The sequence below is a fragment of the Carassius gibelio genome, chromosome B10 (assembly GCF_023724105.1).
Source record: "Carassius gibelio isolate Cgi1373 ecotype wild population from Czech Republic chromosome B10, carGib1.2-hapl.c, whole genome shotgun sequence".
In the NCBI taxonomy this organism is placed as follows: Eukaryota; Metazoa; Chordata; class Actinopteri; order Cypriniformes; family Cyprinidae; genus Carassius; species Carassius gibelio.
In genome coordinates, this window is record NC_068405.1 from 25,451,164 (window position 1) to 25,478,903 (window position 27,740).

Genomic DNA, 27,740 nt, shown 5'->3' on the forward strand with positions numbered 1-27,740 from the left:
CCTGCGCGCGCAGATCTGACTCACGACGACGCGCTTCATCCTGCGCACATTCATCCCTCACAAGAACAGCGGACTCCAGCCATGGCAGGTGAGTCTTTCAGATTATAATCTGTGCAAAAACAGCGCGTGAGGATGAGTTTTGGATGAGAGAGAATCTGTGTGTTTGTGTGTTTACAGAATCGGAGACGCGTCAGAGGCTGCTGCGCAACGTCAAGAAGGAGGTGGGAAATTTTCCGCCTGTGTCTCATTGTTTATCAGATACTGAGCAGATGATCGATAGAAGCTGTCGATCACTAAATCTAATCTGGTTGCATGTGCTTAATGTGTCATACACACACACACACTGATGCTGATAATACAATAACACACATCTGCTCATTAGACAGTCGTGTACTGTGTTGTTTTATCAAGAAGAGCATAAAAACAAGGTCATTCTGGTTTGTCCTCTCAGTGTCATCAGCTATTTGTTTTATTTTTTCAAGCAACCCAGCATGATGAAAATGTCATATTGTCTTCATTGTACTGTGAATCCAGGAAAAAGCATGGTTGTTGTGAAAGATGACATGTATTTCTTACAGTACTGAACATCATCTGTGTCCCAGTCTTTCATTTTAGTCACTAATATTCACATGAGTATAATCCATTAGAAAGAAAGATCTGTGCGGTGTGTAATCTTTAATGTAAAGTTAATTTAATTTCCAATAAAGCACTGTAAGAGTACCATAGTTTATTGATAGAAACACATAATAATACTCTGGAACACAATATCATATGAGTATCAATATGTTAATAATAATAATAGGAATATGTTAATATGTAAATTAAATCCTTGAGTCATTAGATAAATATATTATAGTAACCTTAATTGGTTAATACTTAGAATACAATATGATGTAACAATATGTAAATAATAACATTACTAAGAAAAATAAAAAACGTCTTGGTAATGTACGTACGTTACCCTCGTTCCCTGATGGTGGGAATGAAGACGTTATGTCATGACGACATTTGGGGGTTTGCATGAGAGCCCCAATTCGCTCTGACTTTGAGAGAAAATGGCAATGAAATTTGGTTAGTGGATTTTGCATACCTGAGCCACTCGCCATGAATACGGGTATAAATAGGCGACAGGTGCATCCACTCATTCAGGTTTTATGCTGAGGAGCCGAGAACGTGTCACTGGCAACCAGCAATGGTTCAAGGTTGTGGCATGCAGACATAACACCTCCGTTCCCTCCAACATGTAACAAGGGTTATGTCATGAAAACAATGAAAAGTGCAACAACCTGAACCCTGTCACAACCCTGCAAATGTTGACAAGTAGTCATCGTAACCTCGTAACCTCCCCAATGCACCACCTGAAAATGTCATAGACTGACCCGGGCTGGGGCAATACTACATATGGAATGGGTCTCTGAGGCAGGTCCCACCTAGGAGTAGGGATGAACGGCTGCCAGTAGAGACTGACAGAGTGGTCTGTCAAAGGGAAGACATGGGTTCATAGAGAGGGAAACCTTACCATGGAAGAATACACATATGGGATCACCCGCAGGGATTCAAGCCATATGGACATCTAGACCAGTAAAAGGGCAAACACTGTAAAATCTTGCGAAAGTGTTTGGTGAAGCCCATCCTGCAGCTCTACAGATGTCTGCCAGAGAGGCACCATGGCCAGCTCATAGGAGGAGGCAACACTCCTTGTGGAGTGAGCCCTCAACCCCAGGGAGCAGAGCTTGCCTTGGGAATGGTAGGCCAAGGCGATCGCATCCACTATTCAGTGGACCAACCTCTGCTGGGGAAAGCCTTCCCTTTCTACTGACCTCAGTAGCAGACAAAAAGCTGCTCAAAGCTTCTGAAGCTCCGGAAGAGGTCCACGCAATGTATATGCAATGCTCTTACGGGACACAGCAACACCAAAGCTGGATCTGCCCCCTCTGAGGGCAGTGCATGCAGGTTCATCACCTGATCGCGAAAGGGCGTGGTGGGAAACTTAGGCACATATCCAGGCCGGGGTCTCAGGACAATGTGATATTATCCCGGCCCGATCACAAGGAACTCTTCACTCAACGTAAATGCTTGGAGGTCCCTGAGCCTCTTCATGGAAGTGAGCTCGGTCAGGAGCACTGTCTTAGAAGACAGGAACTTGAGCTCAACTGAGTCCAGCAGCTCAAAGGGATCCCTCTGAAGGCCAGCCTGGACTCTAGAGAGATCCCAGGAGGGCACCATGGGTGGCCTAAGAGGATTCAACCTTCTGGCACCCCTCAAGAACATGATGATGAGATTGCGTTTTCAGGGACTGGCCGTACATTGCATCATGGTGGATGGTGGAGGGTGACAGCCAACACCAGAGGTACTCAAATATAAACTTGAAAGGTCCACTTACCAATTTTCCTTTCAGTCCGAGGCCTGGAAAAGTGACCATCAAATTCCAAATATAGAACTCAGACCACAAAAAAAGGCATTCCCCAAAACTATACACAAAAAATGACACGGTAGAACTTTTAGTATGAAAGGTGACACCTTCTTTGTGCCAACAGTTGTTAAAACTTATATAAAAGGTGTGAGGTCCAGGCGGAGGCACGAATGTAAGTGTTCATTGGTGAGTGTACTGCGTTAAGCGTTTTTCACCATTTTTATGGTTGAAAAGGCAGATTCACAGCAGTACGTTGAGGGAAACATGGTGAGAATTTGAAGGGCCATCTTCTGCAGCAGAGGAACACCTGCTGCAGTAACCATCTTCGTCCAGAAGGTGACAGGGTCACAGTGAGATTCCTGCAGTGCTAGGTTTTCTTGGAGCTCAATTAGCTCAGCATTGGCCCATTGGAAGACTTTCGTGAGATTCAGTTGAGAATTCTGCAACATTTTTTACAAGAAATGGATTTTTGATGCACAACAAGACTTGTTTTGCCAGAGGGAAATTTTCAATGCGAGTTTGGAATTTTTTAATCCGCTTTTCCAGGAATTCAGCATAATTATGACGGTGATGTTTTCCTGCAATCTAATCCAAAAGTGTTAAAAAGTGAAGCAGGTCCTGCTGTAAGTCACATTTGAAGACTTCCAGCTTCCTCTGGAAAGGATGACATGAGGTCCCACAATGTGCTGTTTTTGCCCTGGAGCTTTATATTAAGGTCATTGAGATGGGAAGTAATGTCAGTTAGAAAAGCAACAACTTCCATGACTTATTTATGAAATCCACAAACGGTTTGGCTTTTGTACACTTCAGATTCAATAGAAATGTCTCCAGCACTTTCCGCAGTGCCCAAAATCGCTCCAGTACCTTGCCTCTACTAAGCCACCGGACAAATCATCAAATGTTGTATTCACCTCCATTAAAAATGAGTGCAACAAATAATGTTGCAGAGGATGCTCTCAGATAGTTGACAAGTTGTCATTACTTATACGTATTTTCTGGATTATTTTCATCCTTTTGAGTCCCTTCAAACAGAGCAGTCACCACTTCACTCATACACTCCTTGACTATTTCAGCATCAGAGAAGGATTTCTTGTTTTCCCAGGACCCATGCTACTCTCAGTGAGGCTTCCGTTGCCCACTCCTGTTGTGTGGCTGATCTAACTATTACACTGCTTGTAGCTTCATAGGATGATTTCAGCTGGTTTATTTTTATGGTCCTTACCTCTGTGTGCTGAGGGTAATTTTGTTCAAAATGTGCATGCTTGGTTTCATAATGGCGTTTTACGTGACCACTTTTGATGATTGCTACCGTCTCGGTGCAGATTAAACACATTGGTTTTCTGCTTCCCACGAGGAGCACAAATGCATATTTTTACTTAAACTTTCTTTTCTTATCAACGGCCAACTTTGAGCACGCCATTTTCACTTTCAGTCAGCAAAAAAAAGTCATTTAGCGATATTTGCACTGCTCGCAAAGGTGAGAATGCCTGTTCGCCTGCACGGCCCAGAAGATGTGATCGGTAGATACATAACCTTGGTAAATACACAGGGGGACAGGGACAGACCGAAGGGGAGAACCCTGTACTGCCATGCCCAACCCTGGAATGCAAAACCGTAGGAACGGCCTGTGTTAAGGAAGAAAGAATGTAAGCCTCCCTCAGGTCAACTGCTGCACTTCTGCATCAACATCTTGAATGGGAGTTTGTGAAGACCCTGATTCAAGACACGCAGATCCTTTCTTGGGCACGATTAAGTAAGGCCCTGGGTTGGAACTACCCACATGCATTTGTTTGAGTGCCTTGGCTTGGTGGACCCTTTTGTAGCGAGTGCAGCCATCGGTTTACAGGCTTTGGATGGGATACTTGGGTGGCATTTTGTGGGCACAGGTGCACCGCAACTGCTATCTCCACCTGGGGAATGTCTTCGTACACCCTAGCCGCGCTGCCATCGAGGGTATTGAAGATATATAATTGCTGTAGCAATTGGGACTAGCAATTGAGCGGCTGGATGATTGGTTTCCTTTTTCCCCGGAGGTGCATGAGGAGCTGACGAAGTCATCAATGGACCCGTCGTCTCCCTCCTCATGCACCTCGGACTGAGCTTCTTGTCTTCCCTTCCACTCCCAACTCTACCATATGATTTCACAACCCTTCTACAATTACCCCATTAACTTCGGTCAGAAATCTTGGTGTAACCTTTGATGATCAGCTGACCTTCAAAGACCACATTGCAAAGACAATCTTGCAGGTTTGCATTGCACAACATCAGAAAGATCAGGCCCTTTCTAAGAGAGCATGCTGCACAAGTTCTTGTCCAGGCCTTTGGCATTTCTAAGCTGGACTACTGCAATGCTCTTCTGGCTGGACTTCCATCAAGCACAATCAAACCTCCACAAATGACTCAGAATGCAACGGCATGACTGGTCTTCAACGAACCCAAAAGAGCCCATGTTACACCTCTCTTTATATCCTTGCACTGGATACCGGTTGCAGCACGCATCAAGTTCAAGACATTAATGCTATGATAAAGAACAGTCACAGGCTCAGCAGCTGCCTACTTCCACTCTATTACAAATCAACATCCCCTCCAGAAGTCTGAGATCCGCTAGTTAGCAGCACCTCATGATGCAATCAGAGAGGCTCAAAATCCCTTTCCAGAACATTCTCGTTCACCATTCCTGGCTGGTGGAATGATCTTCCCAACCCTATCCGGAATGCTGAATCCCTGACAGTTTTCAAGATACAGCTGAAAACTAATTGACTTTTCCTTTTCTTTCTAGCTTGTACTCTATTTGAACAATGCCTAAAACTTGGTAGTATAAGCACTTCCTGTGTTTGTTTGCCTCTTCAAGAAGAATCGCTTTATGTATCCCCCAATCGTAAGTCGCTTTGGATAAAATCGTCTCCAAAATGACAAAATGTAAAATGCTGCACCATTCCCATGAAGAAAGAAATGCAAGATCGCAGCGAGGCCATGCTCATACGCTAACAATGAATGCATTAATTATCCACGAATGCAGCTTCAGTGGGTTGGATGCCCATTAACATAAACAATACAACTTCAAATGCAGAATATTAAATAAAAACTAGAAAAATGTATACATAACTATATATAACAATATAAATATTATAATGCTAAAATTACAAAAATAAAACCTATATAATTAAAACACGTGCTATATAAATGTAAGGAATTATTATTAGTATTATCAATATATAAATAAAACCTTAATTAATTTATAAATACTTTTAATGAAAAGTAATCATTTAGATATTTAAATGTGAAGGTTAAAAAAATTTTAAATAAAAATTGACTTATATCAGTCTAATCATATGTTCATGCAAATGCAGTATTTGTTCATGATCTTTATGTCACTAATTCATGTTTATGAAATATATTCCTATTTACAGTCAATTATTAAGTGTATAACTTACTGTTTAAAACAAAAGACTACCTAAACAATATTTTGTTTTTGTTTGTAGTTATAATTAATCATAAATAATAAGCTTTAAGTTTCCTAAATGCTAATTTTCAGAAAAAAATCTAAATATATTTTTTAGCTCTAAACAATCTGGGAAAATGTGAGTGTGTTATTTCTGCAGCACCAGCGCCACCTAATGGAAATAATCAAACACTTTCTGGGGAATCAACCAACTGATCGAATACTTGAAATGAAAAGGAGCTGAAATAAAATTTTTGTATGAATATGATTTAGAAATCAGAATCACGAGGCCTCAAAGATTAAAAACTGCTATGATCGGTGCACATATGTCCATCTGCACATGCTGTACACTCATTATGAGACTCAGAGAAAACAAGCTGTGAGTAAGAGAGTGTGTTTGTGACTCACTGTCAGCCGCAGGATACTCTCCTCACCCGCTACCCATGATTCTCAGCGGCTGAACACTGCAGTGAAGATACTGATGTTGGTTTTCTTCTTGGACTTTCAGGTCAAGCAGATCATGGAGGAGGCCGTGACACGCAAGTTTGTGCATGAAGACAGCAGTCGCATATTCTCTTTCTGCGGTAAGATGACCTTTCCTTAAAAAATCCTGAAAGAACTGGAACAATTATTAATATTACTACTTTTATGTTGTGAATTGTAACACTATATTTAATTACAATTATTTTATTACAATTATTATTGTTGTTAATAATAAAAATATGAAACAATCACAGGTAATAATCAGGTAACCAGTGTTATTTAAGTATCCCTGATATAATATTAATAATAATATTTTGAATCTGTTTTTTAGTTTGATATTTTCTGTTTTCATTTTAATTTTTAGTTTAGTTTTTGTCATTTTCTTGTGTTTTTTGTTGTTGTTGTAAATTGTAATTTTTATATATTTTTATTTCAATTTCAGTTTTCATAATTTTAGTACATGAAGTTAAACTTTATTCAATTAGCAGAAATCACGTGTTTTTAATATTTTATTTCAAGTAATGAAACTTTCATTGACTATAATAACTCATATAATAACAAGTAACAACATTTTTTAACAGTTTAACTGTTTTTCTATAATAAACCCTTTTCAAACACTTTTTAGTATATACAGTAAACGCACAAAAAAACATCCGCATGAAACAGATGATGAGCTGTTTTAAAGCAGCTTTTAGTGTCAGTTCTCAGAGTCTGTGATTGTGTGTGTGTGTGTGTGTGTGTGTGTGTGTGTGTGTGTGTGTGTTTGTGTGTGTGTGTGTGTGTTTGTGTGTGTGTGTGTGTGTGCATGAAGAAAAGGGAAAAGACAAAACTAAGGGTAATGACAAAAATGTAAGAATTTAACTTTATAATAGATAAAAAATAATATAATAACATCTTTTATAATAATAATGATGTTATTATTTTTTATTATATTTTATTTCTTTTTATAAGGGAAAGGAACATAGAAAGAAAAGAGTTGTGTTGTTTCTCACTTGTTCTCGATGATTTGCGAGTGTGCGTGCATGTGCATGTGCGTGTGCATGTGTGTGTGTGTGTGTGCGTGTGCGTGCGTGTGTGTGCGTGTGTGCGTGCGTGTGTGTGTGTGTGTGTGTGTGTGTGTGTGAGAAGGCTGCTGAAAGAACAGCTAATGACTGGGGTTCACTCGTCTGACTGATGGCACACACATCATATCCGTTTATCAAACCACCTCCAGTCTGTTGATGACGTGTGTGTGTGTGTGATCGTTCAGTTCCTTCTGTGCTCTCAGCTGAACAGTACTGATGTGTGTGTGAGCAGGTGTGGTGGAAGCGTGTGTTCTTCATGGGCTGAAGCGACGGGCCGCTGGATTCCTGCGCAGCAACAAGCTGGCGGCTCTCTTCATGAAGATGGGGAAGATGTTTCCACCGGCCGAGGAACTCTGCAGGAAAGTTCAGGAACTGGAGCAAATCATCGAGAACAAGTGAGAAACAACACAACTCTTTTCTTTACCTTATTAAAATTATTATTATAAAGAATGTGATTATGTTTTTAATCTAATATTATTTTTATTATAAGGTTAAAATCTAACATTTCTGGCATTACCCTTTTTGTTTGTCTGTTCCTTTTTCTTAGAAAAGTTTTATATAAATAAACATTTTTATGATAATTATTATTATTAGCATAATAAAAGTGATATATTCATTTTAATCAATTAGTTATTCATATTTTACAATTAATAATACTACTAATAATAGTAACTATTATTATTATTATTATTGCTGTCTAGGTAAAATTCTCACATTTCTAGTATTATCTTTTTGCTATATAAACGAAACATAATGACAATAATAGTGATAATAATAATTAAAAAAAATCGATTTTACAATAATGATTATTGTATTTATTTTAATTATATTTAAAATATTACTACATATAATTTTAATCATTTATTATTATTATTATTATTATTATTTTATGAATTATTAATAATGTCTATTTACATTTAATTATTCTTATTTTATTTTATTTTTTATCAAAATTATTAATGTTAAGTATTCTCTTTATTTTCTTATCCTAATTATATTTAAAATATTAGATATAATTGTATTAATTTGTTTATTCTTCTTCTTCTTCTTATTATTATTATTATTAAATTAGTAATCTAAATATTTCTGGTGGTTTAAAATGAATGCTGATTGTGCGCTGATGAATCATATACTTGAGTTTTAAGTATCCAAAGTGAAAAGGCTCAGATCTTCAATAAATCACCATGATTTTAACTTTCACAACACAAGACAGAACCAGGGTCAGACGAGTCAAGAGAGCGTCCGGAAACCTTCCCGCTCTCTAAACCTGTCTCCGCTGGCCATCAAACACCTGTGGATCCGCACGGCCCTCACAGAGAAGCTCCTGGACAAAATCCTCCTGTATCTGGTGGAGAACAGCAGGTGAGGAATTCACAAATCATCTCTCCATTGATGCACGGTTTGTTAGGAGGACAATATTTGAAAATCTGGAATCTGAGGGAGCAAAAAAATCTAAATATTGAGAAAATCATCTTGTTCAAATGAATTCTTAGCAATGCATATTACTAATCAAAAATGAAATGAGGGAGGTTTTTATAATCGTTACACTGGAAATGGAAAACTTGAACTAGGCACTAGGCAGCAGTATGTTACAATGAACATAGATTCATTTGAATGAATGAAATTAAACTGAGCTGTTTCTATTCATATTTCAGCAAGTTTTATGAAAGAGAAGCACTGCTGAGAGATCCAGTCGACGGCCCAATCCTCGCATCTTTGCTTGGTATCAGTTTTCAAGCATTTGTGTCTTGTAATTTTTGAAGAAAAATAAGCAACATCAACTGAACATTATATATACACTAATATTGAAAAGTTTGGGATTATTAAAGCTGCATTATTTTATAAAAATATGGTATAAAATTGTGAAATATTATTGCAGTTTAAAATATCTGTTTTCTATGTGAATATCTATTAAAGTGTAATTTATTTCTGTGATGCTCAGCTGTATTTTCAGCATCATTCCTCCAGTCTTCAGTGTCACATGATCTTCAGAAATCACGATAATATGCTGAAAAAACATTTCTGATTATTATCAATGTTGAAAACAGTTGTGCTGCACAATATTTTAGAGGAAAATGTGATGCTTTTTAATTTTCACAATTTACAAATGAATAAAAAGTTCAAAAGAACAGCATTTATTTGCAATAATTTTCACTTTTGTCACTTTTGATCAATTTAATGCATCCTTGCTGAATGCAAATATTAATTTCTTTCATTAAAAAACAAGTACTGACCCCAAACATATCCATTTTAAAAAGTAAATTAATGATAATTTTAATTGCACTGTATATTATTGTATTGTGATATGATGATGCATTGAGGGCCAGATTAATTTGAGGATGTTTTTACGTATGCTGTGTGTCTTTCAGTCGGTCCCTGTGCTCTGGAGTACACAAAAGCCAAGACGGCCAATCATTTCTGGACAGACCCCTCGGCTGATGAACTGGTGCAGAGACACCGCATCCACAGCGGACACTGCCGGCAGGATTCCCCCACCAAACGCCCGGCGCTCGTGAGATAACCTGATCAACTGCTTGCACACTTTGCTTAACCCTTAGGTCCATAGTGGACACAAATGTCCATGTCAAAAAAAAAATACAACTGTCACTGAGCATTGGGTCTCATTTTAAAGAAAACCCATGGTGGATTGGTGGAAAAAATATATATATTTTATGAAACATGTTGGACACTATACCTGCTAGAAAATCAAAGCCATAAATCCAAACAAGTTGTGTTTCAAATTTGAAGTTGATATCTCGAAAAACGTTTTTGTTTTGGGGCGCAGTACTAAGTTTTCCCCAGTAGATGCCAGCAAAACTCAAATATTACACGCACACACACACACAATATTTTTTATGACACAAACCACAAACTCTGACATCCATACCAACACACCCACACAATTTTAGCTGCATTGTTTATTCAGTTGGCTCTACAAAATAGAAATAAAGCGAGTATTTGTTTTATAGGCCAAAAAAATTCACCATTTGGTAAAAATAGTAAAAAATTAAATTAAAACCTTGCCAGCAGAATGAAAGCCTGTTAACACAAATGCCATCCTTTTACAGTTAAATGGCACTGCGATTAAACATAGCAGTTTTAATGAGGACATTCTTGTCCTTAAGATCCTGAGAGGAACAATTTTGTGCAAAATAGATTTATTAAAAATTAATGGAAGTAAAATAGTGCAATTCCAATAACAATGCACACCTGTGCCGAAAGGTATGCAGTTGGAAATAACACAGAGAGAAAGGGTTAAATCTTTCCTTGTCACACAGTTTCTGAAAGCTTTAACTCTCGAACAGCAGAAGCATGCACTAATTCACTAAGTTTTCAATTTCATAAAACACGTTTTGCTAAACACAACACACAATTGTGTAACACACATATCTGCCAGGAATTAATATTGTGGCAAAGGTGTTTGCAATATTTTTTTAATGCATTGCTCCATTCTGCAAGAGATGAGTGAGCAATTTTGCATCTTGTGTGTGCAAATCTTGGATTTGTGTGTAAAATTTAAGATGCAATGTTTTGAAAATGTGTGTAAGACGCTGTAATGCATGGATTGGGTCCGTGTGGTCATGCAGTGTTCATTTCTCAAATCAGAAAGCATGCAGATGAGAGTAATATCGGTGTTTGACGTCAGTGAGATCTGTGTGTGTTGTTCTGTAGATCCAGAAGAGGCAGTCGAGCGGCAGCATGGACGACCGGCCGTCTCTGTGGGCGCGGGATTATGTCGAATCTCTTCATCAGAACTCCAGAGCCACTCTGCTCTTCGGGAAAAACAACGTCCTGGTGCAGCCGGTAAACATCACTTAGATATGTGTGACGATGCTGTGGCGCTTTAATTAAAGTGTGGCATTAAACCTCATCCGGTCTTTCAGACAGACGACATGGAAGCAATCCCAGGATACCTGTCTCTTCACCAGACGGCCGATCTGATGACGCTTAAGTGGACACCGAACCAGCTGATGAATGGAAACATGGGGGAGCCTGATTACGAGAAAAGGTGCGGTGCGTAATGATTGTGACGTCTGCTTTGTGGGAATGATTTTAAAACAGATCTCTTTTCTCAACAGTGTATATTGGGATTACGCCATGGCCATTCGTCTGGAGGAAATCGTCTATTTGCACTGCCATCAGCACGGTGAATATTTAATATAATGACTTAGTAAATTAAAAATCTCATTTTGAATGTAAAACATAGGCATATTTTAGGATAGAACATGAACTAAATTATCTTAGTATTATTATGACAATATTATTAGAGATCGACCGATATTTTCCACGATATTTAAGCATTTTATCATAATCGGATATCGGTTTTGTAATATCGGATTCACCGATAAACATCACCATCTTGTGGGTGTTTTGAGAAGTATGTTCTTTTTTCACTCAGTCATTTATTTACTTTATAACAGTTAATAAATATCGGTTCTGCATATCGGCACATACACATGCAAATAATTGGTATCTGTATCGGTTATAAAACAAAATCTATATCGGTCGATCACTTACTATAATGGTTTGTATTAATATTTGTACTTTCTATTCTTTGTAATATTTAATTCTTTGTTAACTGTAATATTTTGTTTTATATTTTTTAATTTTGTTTTATTATTTCAGTTTTTTAATGTTTTTATTAATTGTATTTCAGTTTTATTTATTTTAGTACATCAAGTTAAAACTAAATTAATATGAGACATGTTGTCTGTGCAAAAATAAAAATATTTGTATATATATATATATATATATATATATATATATATATATATATATATATATATATACATATATATATATATACATCGGCTTGATGTCTGAAGGTTTGTCTGATGTGTCTGTGTGCAGTGGACAGTGGAGGGACTGTGGTTTTGGTCAGTCAGGACGGGATCCAGAGGCCTCCGTTTCGCTTTCCTAAAGGCGGTCACCTGCTTCAGTTCCTCACGTGTCTGGAGACGGGCCTCCTTCCTCACGGACAGCTGGATCCTCCGCTCTGGTCCCAAAGAGGAAAGGTCAGTGCTATTACAGTCATTCTGGAGTAGTCTGAATAAGAAACGAGATCATTCTGTGTTCTTCCTCAGGGAAAAGTGTTTCCAAAACTGCGTAAAAGAAGCCCACATGAATCCAGCGAGTCGTTCTCGGACAAAGATGAAGACGAGGCCACAGATTATGTGTTTCGGATCATATATCCTGGCAGTCAGGAGTTTGGTATGTTAACGTGAAGTTGATCCGCTAGTGCGAAGATGTTCTCAAACAAGATTATTATAGATAAACTGAAACATTTTTTTTAAATTTTAAAATTAAATTCAAAACATAAGATTGAAAATGTAACTAATTCAGTCCTGAATTGCTTCAAAATTAACTAAAATAAAATGGTCATAAAATATATTGTAGTTTTTTTTTTTTTATATATATAGTAATTTAAAAATTTTAACAATATTTTTAGATGGATATCGGCATTAGTAGATTCGTGTATTTTGTCATTTGTCCCATATCAGTTTTTCTTTCATACTGTGAAAACATTTCAACGCTTAAAATAAAAATGCATGCAATATAAAGAAAAATCACCCTTTTTCTTGTTTGTTTATATAAAACAGTATAGTTTGAATTCTATACACACCTTCATTTCAGGTTGAACATACACATTTTATAATTCATCTGACTGCTCTCTGTGTTCACACTGGTCATGACTCTATCTCCATGTTAAAGTGGGACCGGAGCTGATGGATCAGACGGTGAACATGTGGCAGCCCACGCCCAGGCAGTCGTCTTGTCCTTCCTGTTCACAGAATGGCTCTTCAGACGGTGGCCTTCCCAACGGATGCAACCATGACAGGTTAGTCTGCCTCTCGTCTGAGTCTGAGATATGAATGAAAGGGGTCATGACATGGAATTTTTGTCTTTGTTTTTTTTGTTTCAATAAGTTCCTTGAGGTTTATTTATGATGTCAAGAAAGTTTTTTGCACAAAAAAACTAATAGATATGTGTAAAAATGTATTAATTTAAACGCTTATTTTAAACCTCTCTCAGAAACTGACTGTTTTTAAGGGGCGGGTCCTTTAAGTCTTGTCAGTATTCTGCCACTGTTATGATTGGCTAATGTCACTGCATAGGAAACTATGGAAGCCCGTTTCTCTCACTGATTAAAAAATAATCAGTATTGTGACTTTTTATCTCATAATTATCACTTTTTTTTCACATAATTGTCTGTTATAAACTCACAATTCTGAGAACATATCAGACCCCTCCCCCTTCAAAATTGGACTGTAACTTGCAACTGTATGTTATAAAGTCAGAATTGCGAGATATTAACTAAAAACTGCGATACTGCAATTACAACTTTTATTTTGCAATTTATCACTTGCAATTGTAATTTTTATCATGCAATTATGAGGGAAAAAAGTCAGAATTGCAAAACAAACTCACAGTTGCAAAAGGTCATATAAACTCAAAATTGCAATTGATTTAAGCTCACAGTTGCGAGAAAAAAAGTCAGAATTGCGAGATATAAACTCACAATTGCGAAAAAAGTCTGAATTGCAAGATACCAACTCACAATTGTGAAAAAAGTCAGAATTGCGAGATATAAACTCACAATTGCGAAAAAAGTCAGAATTGCGAGATATAAACTTACAATTGCAGGAAAAAAGTCAGAATTGCGAGATCTAAACTCACAATTGCGAGAAAAAAAGTCAGAATTGCGAGATATAAACTCACAATTGTAAAAAGTCAGAATTGTGTGATATAAACTCACAATTGCGAAAAAAGTCAGAATTGCGAGAAAAAAACTTACAATTGCAGGAAAAAAGTCAGAATTGCGAGATCTAAACTCACAATTGCGAGAAAAAAGTCAGAATTGCGAGATATAAACTCACAACTGCGAAAAAAGTCAGAATTGCGAGATATAAACTCACAGTTGCGGAAAAAAGTCAGAATTGCGAGATCTAAACTCACAATTGCGAGAAAAAAAGTCAGAATTGCGAGATATAAACTCACAACTGCGAAAAAAGTCAGAATTGCGAGATATAAACTCACAGTTGCTGAAAAAAGTCAGAATTGCGAGATATAAACTCACAGTTGCGGAAAAAAGTCAGAATTGCGAGATATAAACTCACAATTGCGAAAAAGTCAGGATTGCGAGATATAAATTCACAGTTGTGAAAAAAGTCAGAATTGCGAGATATAAACTCACAGTTGCGAGAAAAAAAGTCAGAATTGCGAGATATAAACTCACAATTGTGAAAAAAGTCAGAATTGCGAGATATAAACTCACAATTGTGGAAAAAGTCAGAATTGCGAGATATAAACTCACAATTGTGAAAAAAAATTTAATTGCGAGATATAAACTCACAATTGCGAAAAAGTCAGGATTGCGAGAATAAACTTACAATTGCAGGAAAAAAGTCAGAATTGCAAGATCTAAACTCACAGTTGCAAGAAAAAAAGTCAGAATTTTGAGATATAAACTCAAAATTACAGGAAAAAAGTCAGAATTCATTCAGCATGATCAAGTGTCAGTTTGTTTAAACCTGTCTGAACGATTGTCTGTTTGTGTGTGTGTGTGTGTGTGTGTGTGTGTGTGTGTGTGTGTGTGTGTGTGTGTGTGTGTGTGTGTGTGAAACAGGGCTCCGCTGAAGCTGCTCTGCGAGACCATGAAGCACCAGATCATCTCTCGAGCTTTCTACGGCTGTATGTATAACACCAGGCTCATGGTTTGCTGATGCACTCATCCTCGTTCTCTTGACTTGATGTGTGTGTTTTTAAGGGCTGGCGTACTGCCGTCACCTGTCCACCGTCCGCACGCACCTGTCTGCTCTGGTGAACCCCACCATCATTGAGCCTGACATCCCTTATGATGCCAGAGACGGTCTGTCCACAGAAGTGTGGAAGAGCTTTCTACAGGACAGCACTGTATGTGACCTTCACTATCTAGTGCACTTGATCTATAGCCTCTTAAGGGTTCATAAATAATCAGTTGAAATGATCGTGAAAACACTTACTTGAAATAATAAATGTTAGCTAAAATACAATATATATATATATATATATATATATATATATATATATATATATATATATATATAACTAGTAGCCAAGGCAACATTTTGTTAAATTGATTTAATAGTAAAATAAAAATGAATAAAGACATATTTAAACAAATGTTTCTTAATAAATACACTAGAACATTAGTATGTTTGTTTAAAAATATAAAATATAAAAAAAATTCCAAATATTATATATATATATCATATACAAAACTTATAAACATTATTAACATCTTAATGATATGGTTACCGTTAAAACATGTAAAACAGGAATAATATCACAGTGATACTTAAATATAACCATAAAATTCCAGATAATATTTAATGGTATCTCGGTGATATTATGTAGCCATAAAAACATATTTAAAATATTAATAGAAACTATATCAATGATACTGTTACTGCAAAAACATGAAAAATATTAATACAAACTATAATAGTATCTTATAATCTATATGATAGTATCAATAATGGTGATATATTTAATCATAAAATAATTGTCAACATATTAATTAAACTAATAGCATCTCAATGATACTATATGTTATCATAAAGGTTTATTCTAAATATTAATAAAAACTATAATATTATCTTAGTGACATATGTAGTCATAAAACAATAAGCAAATAGGAATACAAAGTATAATAGTATCTCAATGATAGTTTTACCTTTAAAACATTTAATATATAATAGTATCTCAGTGACATTATACTAAAATATAAAACTAGATTTAAAACAATAATAAAAACTATAATGGTATCTCAGCTAATAATTTAGCTGAAAAAAAATAGTATCTTAAATGACACCGTTACTGTAAAAACATTTTAAAAATGTATGCAAAATTCTAATAGCATCAAGATTATACTGTTAGCATAAAAACATATTCAAACTATTATTAAAAACTATAATAGTTTCTGAGTGATACTATATGCAACCATAAAAACATTGAACATATTCATAAGAGTACACATATGCATATTTAAAATATGAATAAAACTATAATAGTCTCTCATTGATTTTATATGTTGTCATAAAGCATATTCTGAATCTGAATAAAAGCTGTAATATGGCACTGGCTGTAATATAAGAGCGCTGTGCAGGCGTTCGAGGAGGAGGAGCTGCTTCGGCTGGTGTATTATGGTGGTGTGGATCCATCTCTGCGTAAAGAGGTCTGGCCCTTCCTTCTGGGCCACTATCACTTCAGCATGAGCCTCACAGAGCGCAAAGAGGTGAGAAGAAGCCATAGTTTTATCTTTTTAGAGCACTTCAGGTGCACGTCAGAACAGTGCATGAAGGAAACGTTTAACCGGCAAGGTTTTAAAGCACATGCAAATAATGTACTTTTAAGATCAGTCTCCTGTAAGAGTAACTTTATCTGTGAGTTAACACTGATGTGAATGTTTGTGGTGTTGCACGGTATATTGATACAGCGGAACCAGAACTGCATGAGATATAATGTGCATTTTTCTTCAAATGCAGGTTGTTGAGACAAATTTTTATCGTCCACGATCAAAAATCGTCATATCGCATGCCTATATGTTATCAATGGCTTGTCAAAGTTTCAAATATTTGGTCAAGTTTTAGTCTGTCAAATGATTAATCACGATTAATCGCATCCAAAATAAAAGTTTTTGCTTGCATTATAATATATGTGTATTCTGTGTATATTTATTATGTATATATAAATACACACACAAACGGTATGCTTTGAAAATTTCTATTTATATATTCTTATAATTTATATTATAAATAAATACATTATATTATACATAAATACAAATACAAACAAATACAAAATAACATTTCTCTGAAATATATGCATGTGTGTATTTTTATATATACACATATACCAGTAAACAAAAACCTTTCTTTTGGATGCGATTAATCGCGTTTAATCATTTGGTAATATTTCTGTTAGTGCTGTCAAATGATTCCTAAAATTAATTAAAATTATAAATACATACATTTAATATATAAAAATAAAATTTTTCAGAAATATATGCATGCATGTGTGTATTTTTTATTTACATAATAAATATACACAGGACACACACACACATATATTATGTAAACAAAAACTTATTTTGGATTGCGATTAATTGCGATTAATCATTTGGTAATATTTCTATTTGTGCTTTCAAATGATTCATCACATCCAAAATAAAGATTATGGATGTGAAATTATAAATGTATACATTTAATATTTAAAAATAACATATCCCTGAAATGTGTGACCATGAACCACAAAACCAGTCATTAGGGTCAATTTTACGAAACTGAGATATATACATGTGATTAATCGGGATTAATCATTTGACAGCACTCATTTCTACTCAAAATTGCGATTCTCGATTTCTAAATAATAAGATCATGGCAAAACATTAAGTTATAATGAATCAATAAAATCTGAAACAAATCATCCAGCCCTACAGACTGAACCGAAGTCAGTACTTTTTGACAACCCCTAAATGTAACCCTGCCGTACTCTGCAGGTGGATGAGCAGGTTCGAGCCTGTTATGAGCAGACCATGAGCGAGTGGCTGGGATGTGAAGCCATCGTGCGTCAGCGGGAGAAGGAGCAGCACGCAGCCGCTCTGGCCAAATGTGCGTCAGGCGCCAGCGGGGACCACGGCTCACGCCAGGACTCCACCATCAGCACAGATGTAAGCGCTGGTGCTCGAGTCATCTGTACTCACGCGTTGAGGTTTGCATGCAGGTTTACTGACTGCCGCTGTGTTTCTCTCTGCAGTCATCTCAGAGCAGCAGCTCCGAGAAACAGAGTCACGCCGGATCACACAGCGACTCCAACAGCAGCACTCAGGTCAAAACACAACCCAACACATTGCTCTCACAGATCTCATTCATGCCTGCTTTTACTCTGACACAGATGCTTCTCCTAAACACAAATGAGTCAGTAGCTGTCAAACAGTATGAATATAGAGGAGTAAAATTAATGTCGACAAAGATTCAAATACTTGAAAGGGACTTTGATGTTTGAATTTGGTGAGAAATGTTCAAGTGCATATTGATTATTACTGATATTCATTATTTTCCTCAAGATTATACACAAAAATAACCTTATAATGACAACGTGAAAGAAGTTTGTTTGAAACATTTTTTTACAAAATGTAAAACTTCACCTGTACATAAGTATTCACACCCTTAGCCATGCCACTCAAAATTGAGCTCAGGTGCAATATGTTTCCACTGATCATTCTTGAAAGGCACACACCTGCCTATGTAAGGTCCAACAGTTAACAGTGCATATCAAAGCACAAACCAAGCCATGAAGTCCAAGGAATTGTCTGTAGACCTCCGAGACAGGATTGTGTTGAGCCACACATCTGGGGAAGAGTTCAGAAACAATTCTGCTGCATTGAAGGGTCACAGAAGCATGTAGTCTCTGTTAGCCTTAATGGAAGAAGTTTGAAACAACCAGGACTCTTCCTAGAGCTGGTCTCCTCCAAACTGAGCAACTGATGGAGAAGGGCTTTGGTTTGACTGGTGACCAAGAATCTGATGGCCACTCTAGTTGAGCTCCATGATCATATGTGGAGATACAGAAGGACAAACATCACTGCAGTACTCCACCGATTTGGGTTTTGTAGACAGTTTGGCCAAACTCAATCCTCTCTTCAGTAAAGACACACGAAAACATACTTGGAATTAGCAAAAAAGCATCTAAAGGACCCTCAGACTGTGAGAAACAAGATTCTCTGGTCTGATAAACCCCAATTCAAAGCATCATGTTTGAAGGAAACCAGCTCTGCTCATCGCCTGTAGAGTACCATCCCAAAAGTAAAGTGTGCTGGTAGTAGCCTTGTGCGACTGGGAGAGTGGTCAGGATTAAGGGAAAGATGAATGCAGCAATGTACAGAGACTTCCTTGATGAAAACCTGCTTCAGAGCGCTCTGGAGCTCAGACTGGGGCAAAGGTTCATCTTCCAAAAGGACAATAATCCTAAGCACACAGCCAAGTTCCCAAAAGAGTGGCTAGGGACAACCTTGTTGAGTGGCCTAGCCAGAGCCCAGACTTGAACCGAATCGAACATCTCTGGAGAGATTTGAAAATGGCTGTGCACCAACACTCCCCATCCAACCTGAGGGAGCTTGAGAGGTCCTGTAAAGAAGAATGGGGGAAACTGCCCAAAAATAGATGTGCCAAGCTTGTAGCATCATACTCCAAAAGACTCGAGGCTGTTATTGGTGCCAAAGGAGCTTCAACAAAGTATTGAGCAAAGGCTGTGAATACTTATGTGCATGTGATTTTTTTATTTGATTTTTTAAATAAGTTTGCAAACAAACTTCATGTTGTTGTTATGGGGTATTGTTTGTAGAATTTTGAAGAAATAATGAAAATAATCAATTTTGGTATAAGGCTTGAACAGAAAAAAAAAAACATTGAAAAAGAAAAAGTGAATACTTTCCTGATGCACTGTTTCTGATAATGTAACCAAGTTCATATGAGCAGGGATAAAATAATGGGAAACAATAATATCATGACCTGATGTTTCATATTTCACAAATCTAATTTAATAAAAAAATATATAATTACATTTAATAAAATGCAGTGATGAGCTGGTTTGAGGTTGTCTGACTCTCCTCCCCCTGTCTATTTCTCCTTCCGCAGGTGTTCGGCTCTGTAGACGAGGTGGACCCGATCGAATCAGAGCCCAAACCCAAAGACGAGAAGCCACAGCCCAAAATCCCAAACGGCACTCTGCCCAATTGCACCAGTTCTCCAGACTCCGGACACCCTTCATCCCGTAACTTCTCCGTGACCTCGGCCCTCTCAGACTGCTCTCCGAGCACAGAGGAGACATCCACGCAAGAGTCAGGGTCCAAAACCGCAGGCCAAAAGCCACCGTCAGGAGACCAGACAGAAGAGAAGACCAAAGAGGAGCGAGCGGAAAACAGCTCCACTACTCAGGACACGGTCAAAGAAGATGCTGAGGTTTCACAAACAGAGAGCCTTGCTTCAGAAGCTGCAATAAAGCCTCTAGAAAGTGACAAACCCCAGACTTTGAATTCAGAAGACGGCAAACCCCAGACTTTGAATTCAGAAGAAGAAAAACACCAGACTTTGGATTCCCAGACTTTGAATTCAGAAGACGACAAACCCCAGACTTTGAATTCAGAAGAAGAAAAACGCAAGACTTTGGATTCAGAACATGAACAACTACAGACTTTGGATTCCCAGACTTTGAATTCAAAAGAAGAAAAACACCAGACTTTGGATTCCCAGACTTTGAATTCAGAAGAAGACAAACTCCAGACTTTGAATTCAGAAGACGACAAACCCCAGACTTTGAATTCAGAAGAAGAAAAACGCAAGACTTTGGATTCAGAACATGAACAACTACAGACTTTGGATTCCCAGACTTTGAATTCAAAAGAAGAAAAACCCCAGACTTTGGATTCACAGACTTTGAATTCAGAAGAAGACAAACTCCAGACTTTGAATTCAAAAGACGACAAACCCCAGACTTTGAATTCAGAAGAAGAAAAACGCAAGACTTTGGATTCAGAACAAGAACAGCTACAGACTTTGGATTCCCAGACTTTGAATTCAAAAGAAGACAAACTCAAGACTCTGAATTCAGAAGAAGACAAACTCAAGACTCTGAATTCAGAAGAAGACAAACTCAAGACTCTGAATTCAGAAGAAGACAAACTCCAGACTTTGAATTCAGAAGAAGACAAACTCCAGACTTTGAATTCAGAAGAAGACAAGCTCCAGACTTTGAATTCAGAAACATCCAAGACAGTAACACAGGAGGTGGCAGATTCAGAGGATGATGCAAACTCAAAAAACACAGCTGATGTGTCTCAAAGAGAAACTAAAATGCAAAACAATGCTGGAAAATCTGAAGAAAATGACATGAATGAATCGCAACAGGATCCTATTGAAGAAACAACCAAATCTTCAGAATCTAAAGAGGTTGAGATTGAAGATCCAGGACATGCGTCTTCTCCGTCTGGAGAAGAAAACACAAAATCAAAAGCAGACCCAGAAACGTATTTGAAAATGGATGAAGGTCAATACGCCAAATCTGATCCACAGCCGTCATTGGATATTACGAAAATCTCTCAAACGGATGAAAATAAACTTGAATGTTCATCTGAAGCACAGAATGTGATACAAACTCTGAATGAAGCCATCAGTGCACCCCAAACGATTGACTGGGACGCCGGGCGATCCATAATCAAACAGATCACCGATCCAGAGTCTTCCCTATCCAAACAATCTCCGGACATGTCCGACGACTCGCCCTCGGCACTAGAAATGGAGGATATTGCATCGTCTGTGGTTTATATGTCCTCGGAGAGCAGCGTTTGCAGGACTCCTCTGACTCTGGCTCGTCCCATGGCGCCGGAGAAGATAGTCGTGGGAATGCCGGCTCTGGAGCTCTGCATGGAGCCGAGCATCAACACCAGTCCGGAGGGAACAGACTCGGCTCTCTCTGAGGAGGAACCGGAAATGGACAACTCATTCCCCAAGCCAGACTCTCTAGCCGTCACAGGAGACAAGAACGACATTGTGTCTCCAGTCTCATCTATCGGGACCACCTACTCGGTATATCACTAAAAACATAATCAGTTTAAAAGAGTCATCTGATGCCAGTTTTCCACAAGTTGATGTGATTCTTTAGGTTCTTAATGAAAGTCTATAACATACTTTGGTTTCAATTTCTCAATTGTAGTGTAAAACAACCCTTTTTACCAAGTCAAATTCAGCGAGCTGTTTCGGTGCATGTCCCTTTAAATGATAATGAGCTCTGCTGACCCCGCCCCCCTCTTCATGAGGTGAAGTGCAGTTCTCTGAAACAGAGTAAACTTCAGCTACATTCATCATAAATCTTTCTAACTAGCGCATTATTAGGAAAGGGCAATTTGCACATAATCTTAAAAAACATTCGGGGGACTCATTCCTTTTAAAAACAGTAATCCACTGTGTCTTAAGCGGCTCGGTTTCGTGACCACAAGACAACAAACACCAAAAAGTCACCATGAAAGTTGCTACTGTGTTCTATATTTCAAGTCTTCTGAAATCACACAGTAGCTCTTGTGTAAGGCACAGACCAAAAATTTAATCTTTGCACTCCTATAAACGTGTTAAAAATCTTATTTGGTGTTCCACTAAAGGATCTGGCTCATTTCTGGTTGTACTGTTCCTATAAATGTGTGTGATCTTCAAAGATATATATTGTCTTCTCGTTTATTTTGCAGCAGGAGCAGGTTGACCTTTACACACTTAATCTGCACCGCATTGACAAAGACGTCCAGCGATGTGACAGAAACTACTGGTATTTCACCCCAGACAACCTGGAAAAACTGCGCAACATCATGTGCAGGTAAAATAAAGCGGATCTTATGTTTTAGTTTATATTCTGTGTATAAAGGTCTCTCCAGTCTCTTCTGCTCATCAAGGCTGCATATATTTGTTAAAACTTTACCATAAAAACTGTTAAATATTATTATTATTATTAAAATAAGCTATTTTCTATGTGAATATCTGTTAAAGTGTAATTTATTCATGTGATGTGCAGCTGTATTTTCAGCATCATTCCTCCAGTCTTCAGTGTCACATGATCTTCAGAAATCAGAATAATATTTGCTGCTCAAGAAACATTTCTGATTATTATCAGGGTTGAAAACAGTTGTGCTGCTGAATCCGTCTGTGGAAACTGTGATGCATTTTATTTTTCAGGATTTACAGATGAATAGAAGGTTTAAAAGAACAGCATTTATTTGAAATAGTATTTCTTGTAACATTATATTTGTCTTTACTGTCACTTTTAATGCATTTTTGTTAATTTTCTTCATTATTTTTCCCAAATCTAAAAGTGAATTAAGTGAAATTTACTTGTGAATTAATGTTTTTTTCGTGTGTGTGTGTGTAAAGTTATGTTTGGCAGCACCTTGATATTGGATATGTCCAGGGAATGTGTGACTTACTAGCGCCCCTGCTGGTCATCCTGGATGATGGTATGTTAAGTCTGAGTTTTACCCTATTTACTCCATTATAGGGATACTCCACCGTGTTTTCATATTAAACTATGTTTTTCCCTTACCTAAGATGAGTTGATAGATACCTCTCTCGTCTCAGTGTGTGCACTCAATCACTTTGGCACGCGGTGACACTTTGAAAGCACTTAGCTTAGCCCATTCATTCAATACGGGCCAAGCAGAGAAGCTACCAATCAATTGACAGCACTATTAAAAATGTACTAACTTTTTTGCATTAACTTAAAGATTGAATGTGAAATTATTGCAATATAAAAGTATATTTAAAAACTTATTAATTTCAGAAAAAAATGTGTGATTAATTTGTTATTTCTTTAATCATTTGACAGCATTATTAAAAATATACTGCCTTTGTTGTTTGTGCATTAACTTGAAGATGGATTGTGAAATTATTGCAATATAAAAGTATATTTCAAAACTTTAATGCTAGTTGTGATTAGGGCTGCACAATTACATGCCACGATTACGTAATTATCGTTCAAAGCAGCTGTTATGTTATTCTGTGTGCTTAAGATGCGTTTTTTTTCTGTTTTCTTAAGGGTTTTTTCCTTTTTTTAAATTTTAGCATAACATTGTAATAAAAGCACTAAAAGTTTTTCAGTTTGAGTGTTTTGAGCTTGTTTGTTTTCAAATAAAATATGGCATGCAATAGCATCAAACAATGCTATAAACATCATTCAATGTAAATTGTGATATTCGTAATTAATAATCGCAATTACAATTTCTAGGCAGTAATCGACACTTATGATTTCTGTCATAATCGTGCATGCCCTAGGTGGGATTGATTGTGATTATATTTTTATTTATTTTTGATTGACAGCTTTACTTTAAACAGTGATTTTAAACTAAAGCAATACGCCTATTTTTTTTTTCCCCAAGTGATTATTTGTTTCTGATTGATTTTTGACTGTAACTCAGAGGCCATGGCCTTCAGCTGCTTCACTGAGCTCATGAAACGAATGAACCAGAACTTCCCTCACGGAGGAGCCATGGACACACACTTCGCCAACATGCGCTCCCTCATCCAGGTATACTTATTAAACACACATTCTGCTGATGTTCCAGACTCTCTGTGTGTGTGTGTGTGTGTGTGTCTCATGATTGTGTCGCACCTCTTCAGATTCTGGATGCCGAGCTGTTCGAGCTGATGCAGCAGAACGGTGATTACACACACTTCTACTTCTGCTATCGCTGGTTCCTCCTGGACTTCAAGAGAGGTGAGCGCGCCGGAAATAAATTAGCTTGCATCTTGTTTATACTGCAAAACAAAACAGAAATGTGAGATTACATGCTAACTGAATAAATTAAAAAAAAATACAGCAAGTAAGCATGCAGCAGTGATTCATGACAAATCAAGCGAGTCAATGTTTCATTCATAATTGTTTCTGAATTGATCAGCTCTTTAAATGAATGACTCCGTGAGTACTACACATATATATATATATATACATACACAGTACAGACCAAAAGTTTGTAAACATTACTATTTTAAATGTTTTTGAAAGAAGTTTCTTCTGCTCATCAAGCCTGCATTTATTTGATCAAAAATACAGAAAAAACAGTAATATTCTGAAATATTATTACAACTTAAAATAATAGTTTTCTATTTGAATATACTTAAAAAAATAATTTATTTCTGTGATGCAAAGCTGAATTTTCAGCATCATTACTCCAGCCTTCAATGTCACATGTAACATCAGTCGATCACATGATCATTTAGAAATCATTCTAATATTCTGATTTATTATGAGTGTTGGAAACAGTTCTGCTGTCTCATATATTTGATCAATAAAAGGTTCAAAAGAACTGCATTTATTCAAAATAAATAAAAAATCTAATAATAAATATATTCTAATAATATATTTTCTTTACTATCTCTTTTTATCAATTTAACACATCCTTGCTGAATAAAAGTATTGATTTTATTTAAAAAAAAAAGAAAAAAAAATCACTGACCCCAAATTACTGACCAGAAGTGTATACTGTTATTACAAAATATTTATATTTTAAAAACTTTTTTTTTTTTTTTTACTTTTTATTCATCAAAGTATCCTAAAAAAGTATCATGTTCTGAAAAAATATCAAGCAGCAGAACTGTTTCCAACTTTGATAATGAATCATCCTATTAGAATGATTTCTAAAGGATCATGTGATAATGATCCTAAAAATTCAGCTTTGCATCACAGAAATAAATGATAATTTAAAGTATAATAAATTTAAAAACAATCATTTTAAATTGTAATAATATTTCACAATATTACTGTTTTTTCTGTATTTGTTATCAAATAAATGCAGGCTTGATGAGCAGAAGAAACTTCTTTCAAAAACATTAAAAATAGTAATGTTTCCAAACTTTTGGTCTGTGCTGTATATAACTTTATTCTTAATCATCATCGAGTGTAATTTAAGTGTTTGAATACAAATCAGCTTATTCTAACCTTTAATATTACAGTAATGTAGCACCAGCGTTTAGTTGAGAGAATTTTTTTCTTAATGTACTGTACCTGATATATAGCCAAAATAATCGAATTAATCGAATCACAATCAACAAGAGCGCAATGATATGAAAGTGCTATGACAACAAGTCAACAACGCAGTACACATAGCAAGTTTTTTTTAATTATATAATAAATAGCTGTTTCTTAGCTGATTCTTGAAGATTGCTAAGGACTCAGGTGCTGGGATTGAGATGGAAACACCGAACAATGCTGTGAGTGAGTGCTGTTGTTCCTCTATCTTTCAGAAATGGTGTACGATGACGTGTTCTCGGTGTGGGAGACCATCTGGGCCGCGCGTTACGCCTCCTCGGAGCACTTCGTGCTGTTTATCGCACTGGCGCTGGTGGAGCTGTACCGAAACATCATCCTGGAGAACAACATGGACTTCACCGACATCATCAAGTTCTTCAATGGTGAGCCGACCGACCAATCACTGAGCACTAGGGCTGAGCCGACTGACCAATCACGGAGCAGTAGGGCTGAGCCGACCGACCAATCACTGCGCAGTAGGGCTGAGCCGGCCGACCAATCACAGCGCAGTAGGGCTGAGCCGACTGACCAATCACGGAGCAGTAGGGCTGAGCCGACCGACCAATCACGGAGCAGTAGGGCTGAGCCGACCGACCAATCACGGAGCAGTAGGGCTGAGCCGACCGACCAATCACTGAGCAGTAGGGCTGAGCCGACCGACCAATCACTGAGCAGTAGGGCTGAGCCGACCGACCAATCACTGCGCAGTAGGGCTCAGCCGACCGACCAATCACTGAGCAGTAGGGCTGGGAGATGTGATGTTTAGACATGATGTTATGTTTTAGAAATCAAGGAGTCACAATATTTTTTTGCTCCCTCAGACTCCAGATTTTCAAACATTGCTCTATCATAACAAACCACGCATGCAGAATCAGAGCCGCTGTGATGGTGTCTTTTGTGTGTTGATCTAGAAATGGCGGAGCATCACGACGTCCCGAAGCTGCTGCTCATGGCCCGAGAGCTGGTGCACAAGGTCCAGATCCTGATCGAGAACAAGTGAACCCACTTCCTTTAGCAATCTGAAGACGCTCCGTGTCAGTAAACTAACCCTCAGCTCAAACAAATGCCAAACTAGTGTTGCTTTCATCTGCCCAGACTTAATATTATTGTATTATTCGATTCATTTATAGCGAATGCATAGTGAAATAGGAAGTTGTGAGAGTAAACGTGACTGCGAATAGAAAAGAGATGAAGAGAGATATTATAAAAATAATAAATAATGTAGGATGCTCTGAGAATAGTTTTATACGAGGTCGTGGATGGCTATGAAATATATAAAGATGATCTATGAATGGCAGGGATGGCGTGCACCCTTTCTAAAACTAGAGGTTTTCTAAAAGCACAAAGTATTCAAATTAATGCTGTATATTTATTTATTTTTTTAAATGTGTGAAAATTAAGACATGAATCATTACTGTGGATGTTTAGCATACTTCACACGTCACTTCGTGATGTTTGCACAGAAGAAGAGACGGCACCTGTTTGCGCCTGGGGAGAAAGTGATTTTCTTTGTCATTTTCAGCTGATTGGGAGAATCTCGAATCATATTTCACCTCTAAATACAAAGGAAAAAATTGGAAAATATAAATGCATTATATTTTTAGGACCATTAACATGTTTAAATATTTGTGAAAATTTAATACATCATTATTGTAAACCGTTTTTTATTTATTTTTTTATTTAAATTAATTAAAATATGTAAAATAAATACTACAGTGATGTGTGTGTGTGTGTG

General features: G+C 37.0%; 1 protein-coding gene across 1 annotated transcript; it reads left to right on the top strand.

Annotated features, from left to right (window-relative positions):
* sgsm1b (small G protein signaling modulator 1b) lies at window positions 1–27,740 on the top strand. The gene is made up of 25 exons (XM_052566771.1): window positions 1–88; window positions 178–221; window positions 6,364–6,439; window positions 7,635–7,797; window positions 8,612–8,764; window positions 9,058–9,125; window positions 9,772–9,914; window positions 11,075–11,206; window positions 11,287–11,411; window positions 11,482–11,549; window positions 12,254–12,417; window positions 12,487–12,613; window positions 13,115–13,241; window positions 15,030–15,094; window positions 15,171–15,316; window positions 16,551–16,679; window positions 17,943–18,113; window positions 18,200–18,271; window positions 20,080–22,026; window positions 22,680–22,804; window positions 23,356–23,438; window positions 24,396–24,505; window positions 24,598–24,694; window positions 26,221–26,388; window positions 26,917–27,740. The coding sequence occupies exons 1-25, from the start codon at window positions 82–84 to the stop codon at window positions 27,003–27,005; spliced, it is 4,599 nt and encodes a 1,532-aa protein (XP_052422731.1). The 5' UTR covers window positions 1–81; the 3' UTR covers window positions 27,006–27,740.

Excerpts from the sequence above, each read along its gene's own strand:
- sgsm1b (XM_052566771.1), top strand. Across the intron at positions 18,272-20,079 it reads ACTCCAACAGCAGCACTCAG|GTGTTCGGCTCTGTAGACGA; the intron begins GTCAAAACACAA and ends CTCCTTCCGCAG. Across the intron at positions 22,027-22,679 it reads CTATCGGGACCACCTACTCG|CAGGAGCAGGTTGACCTTTA; the intron begins GTATATCACTAA and ends TTTATTTTGCAG.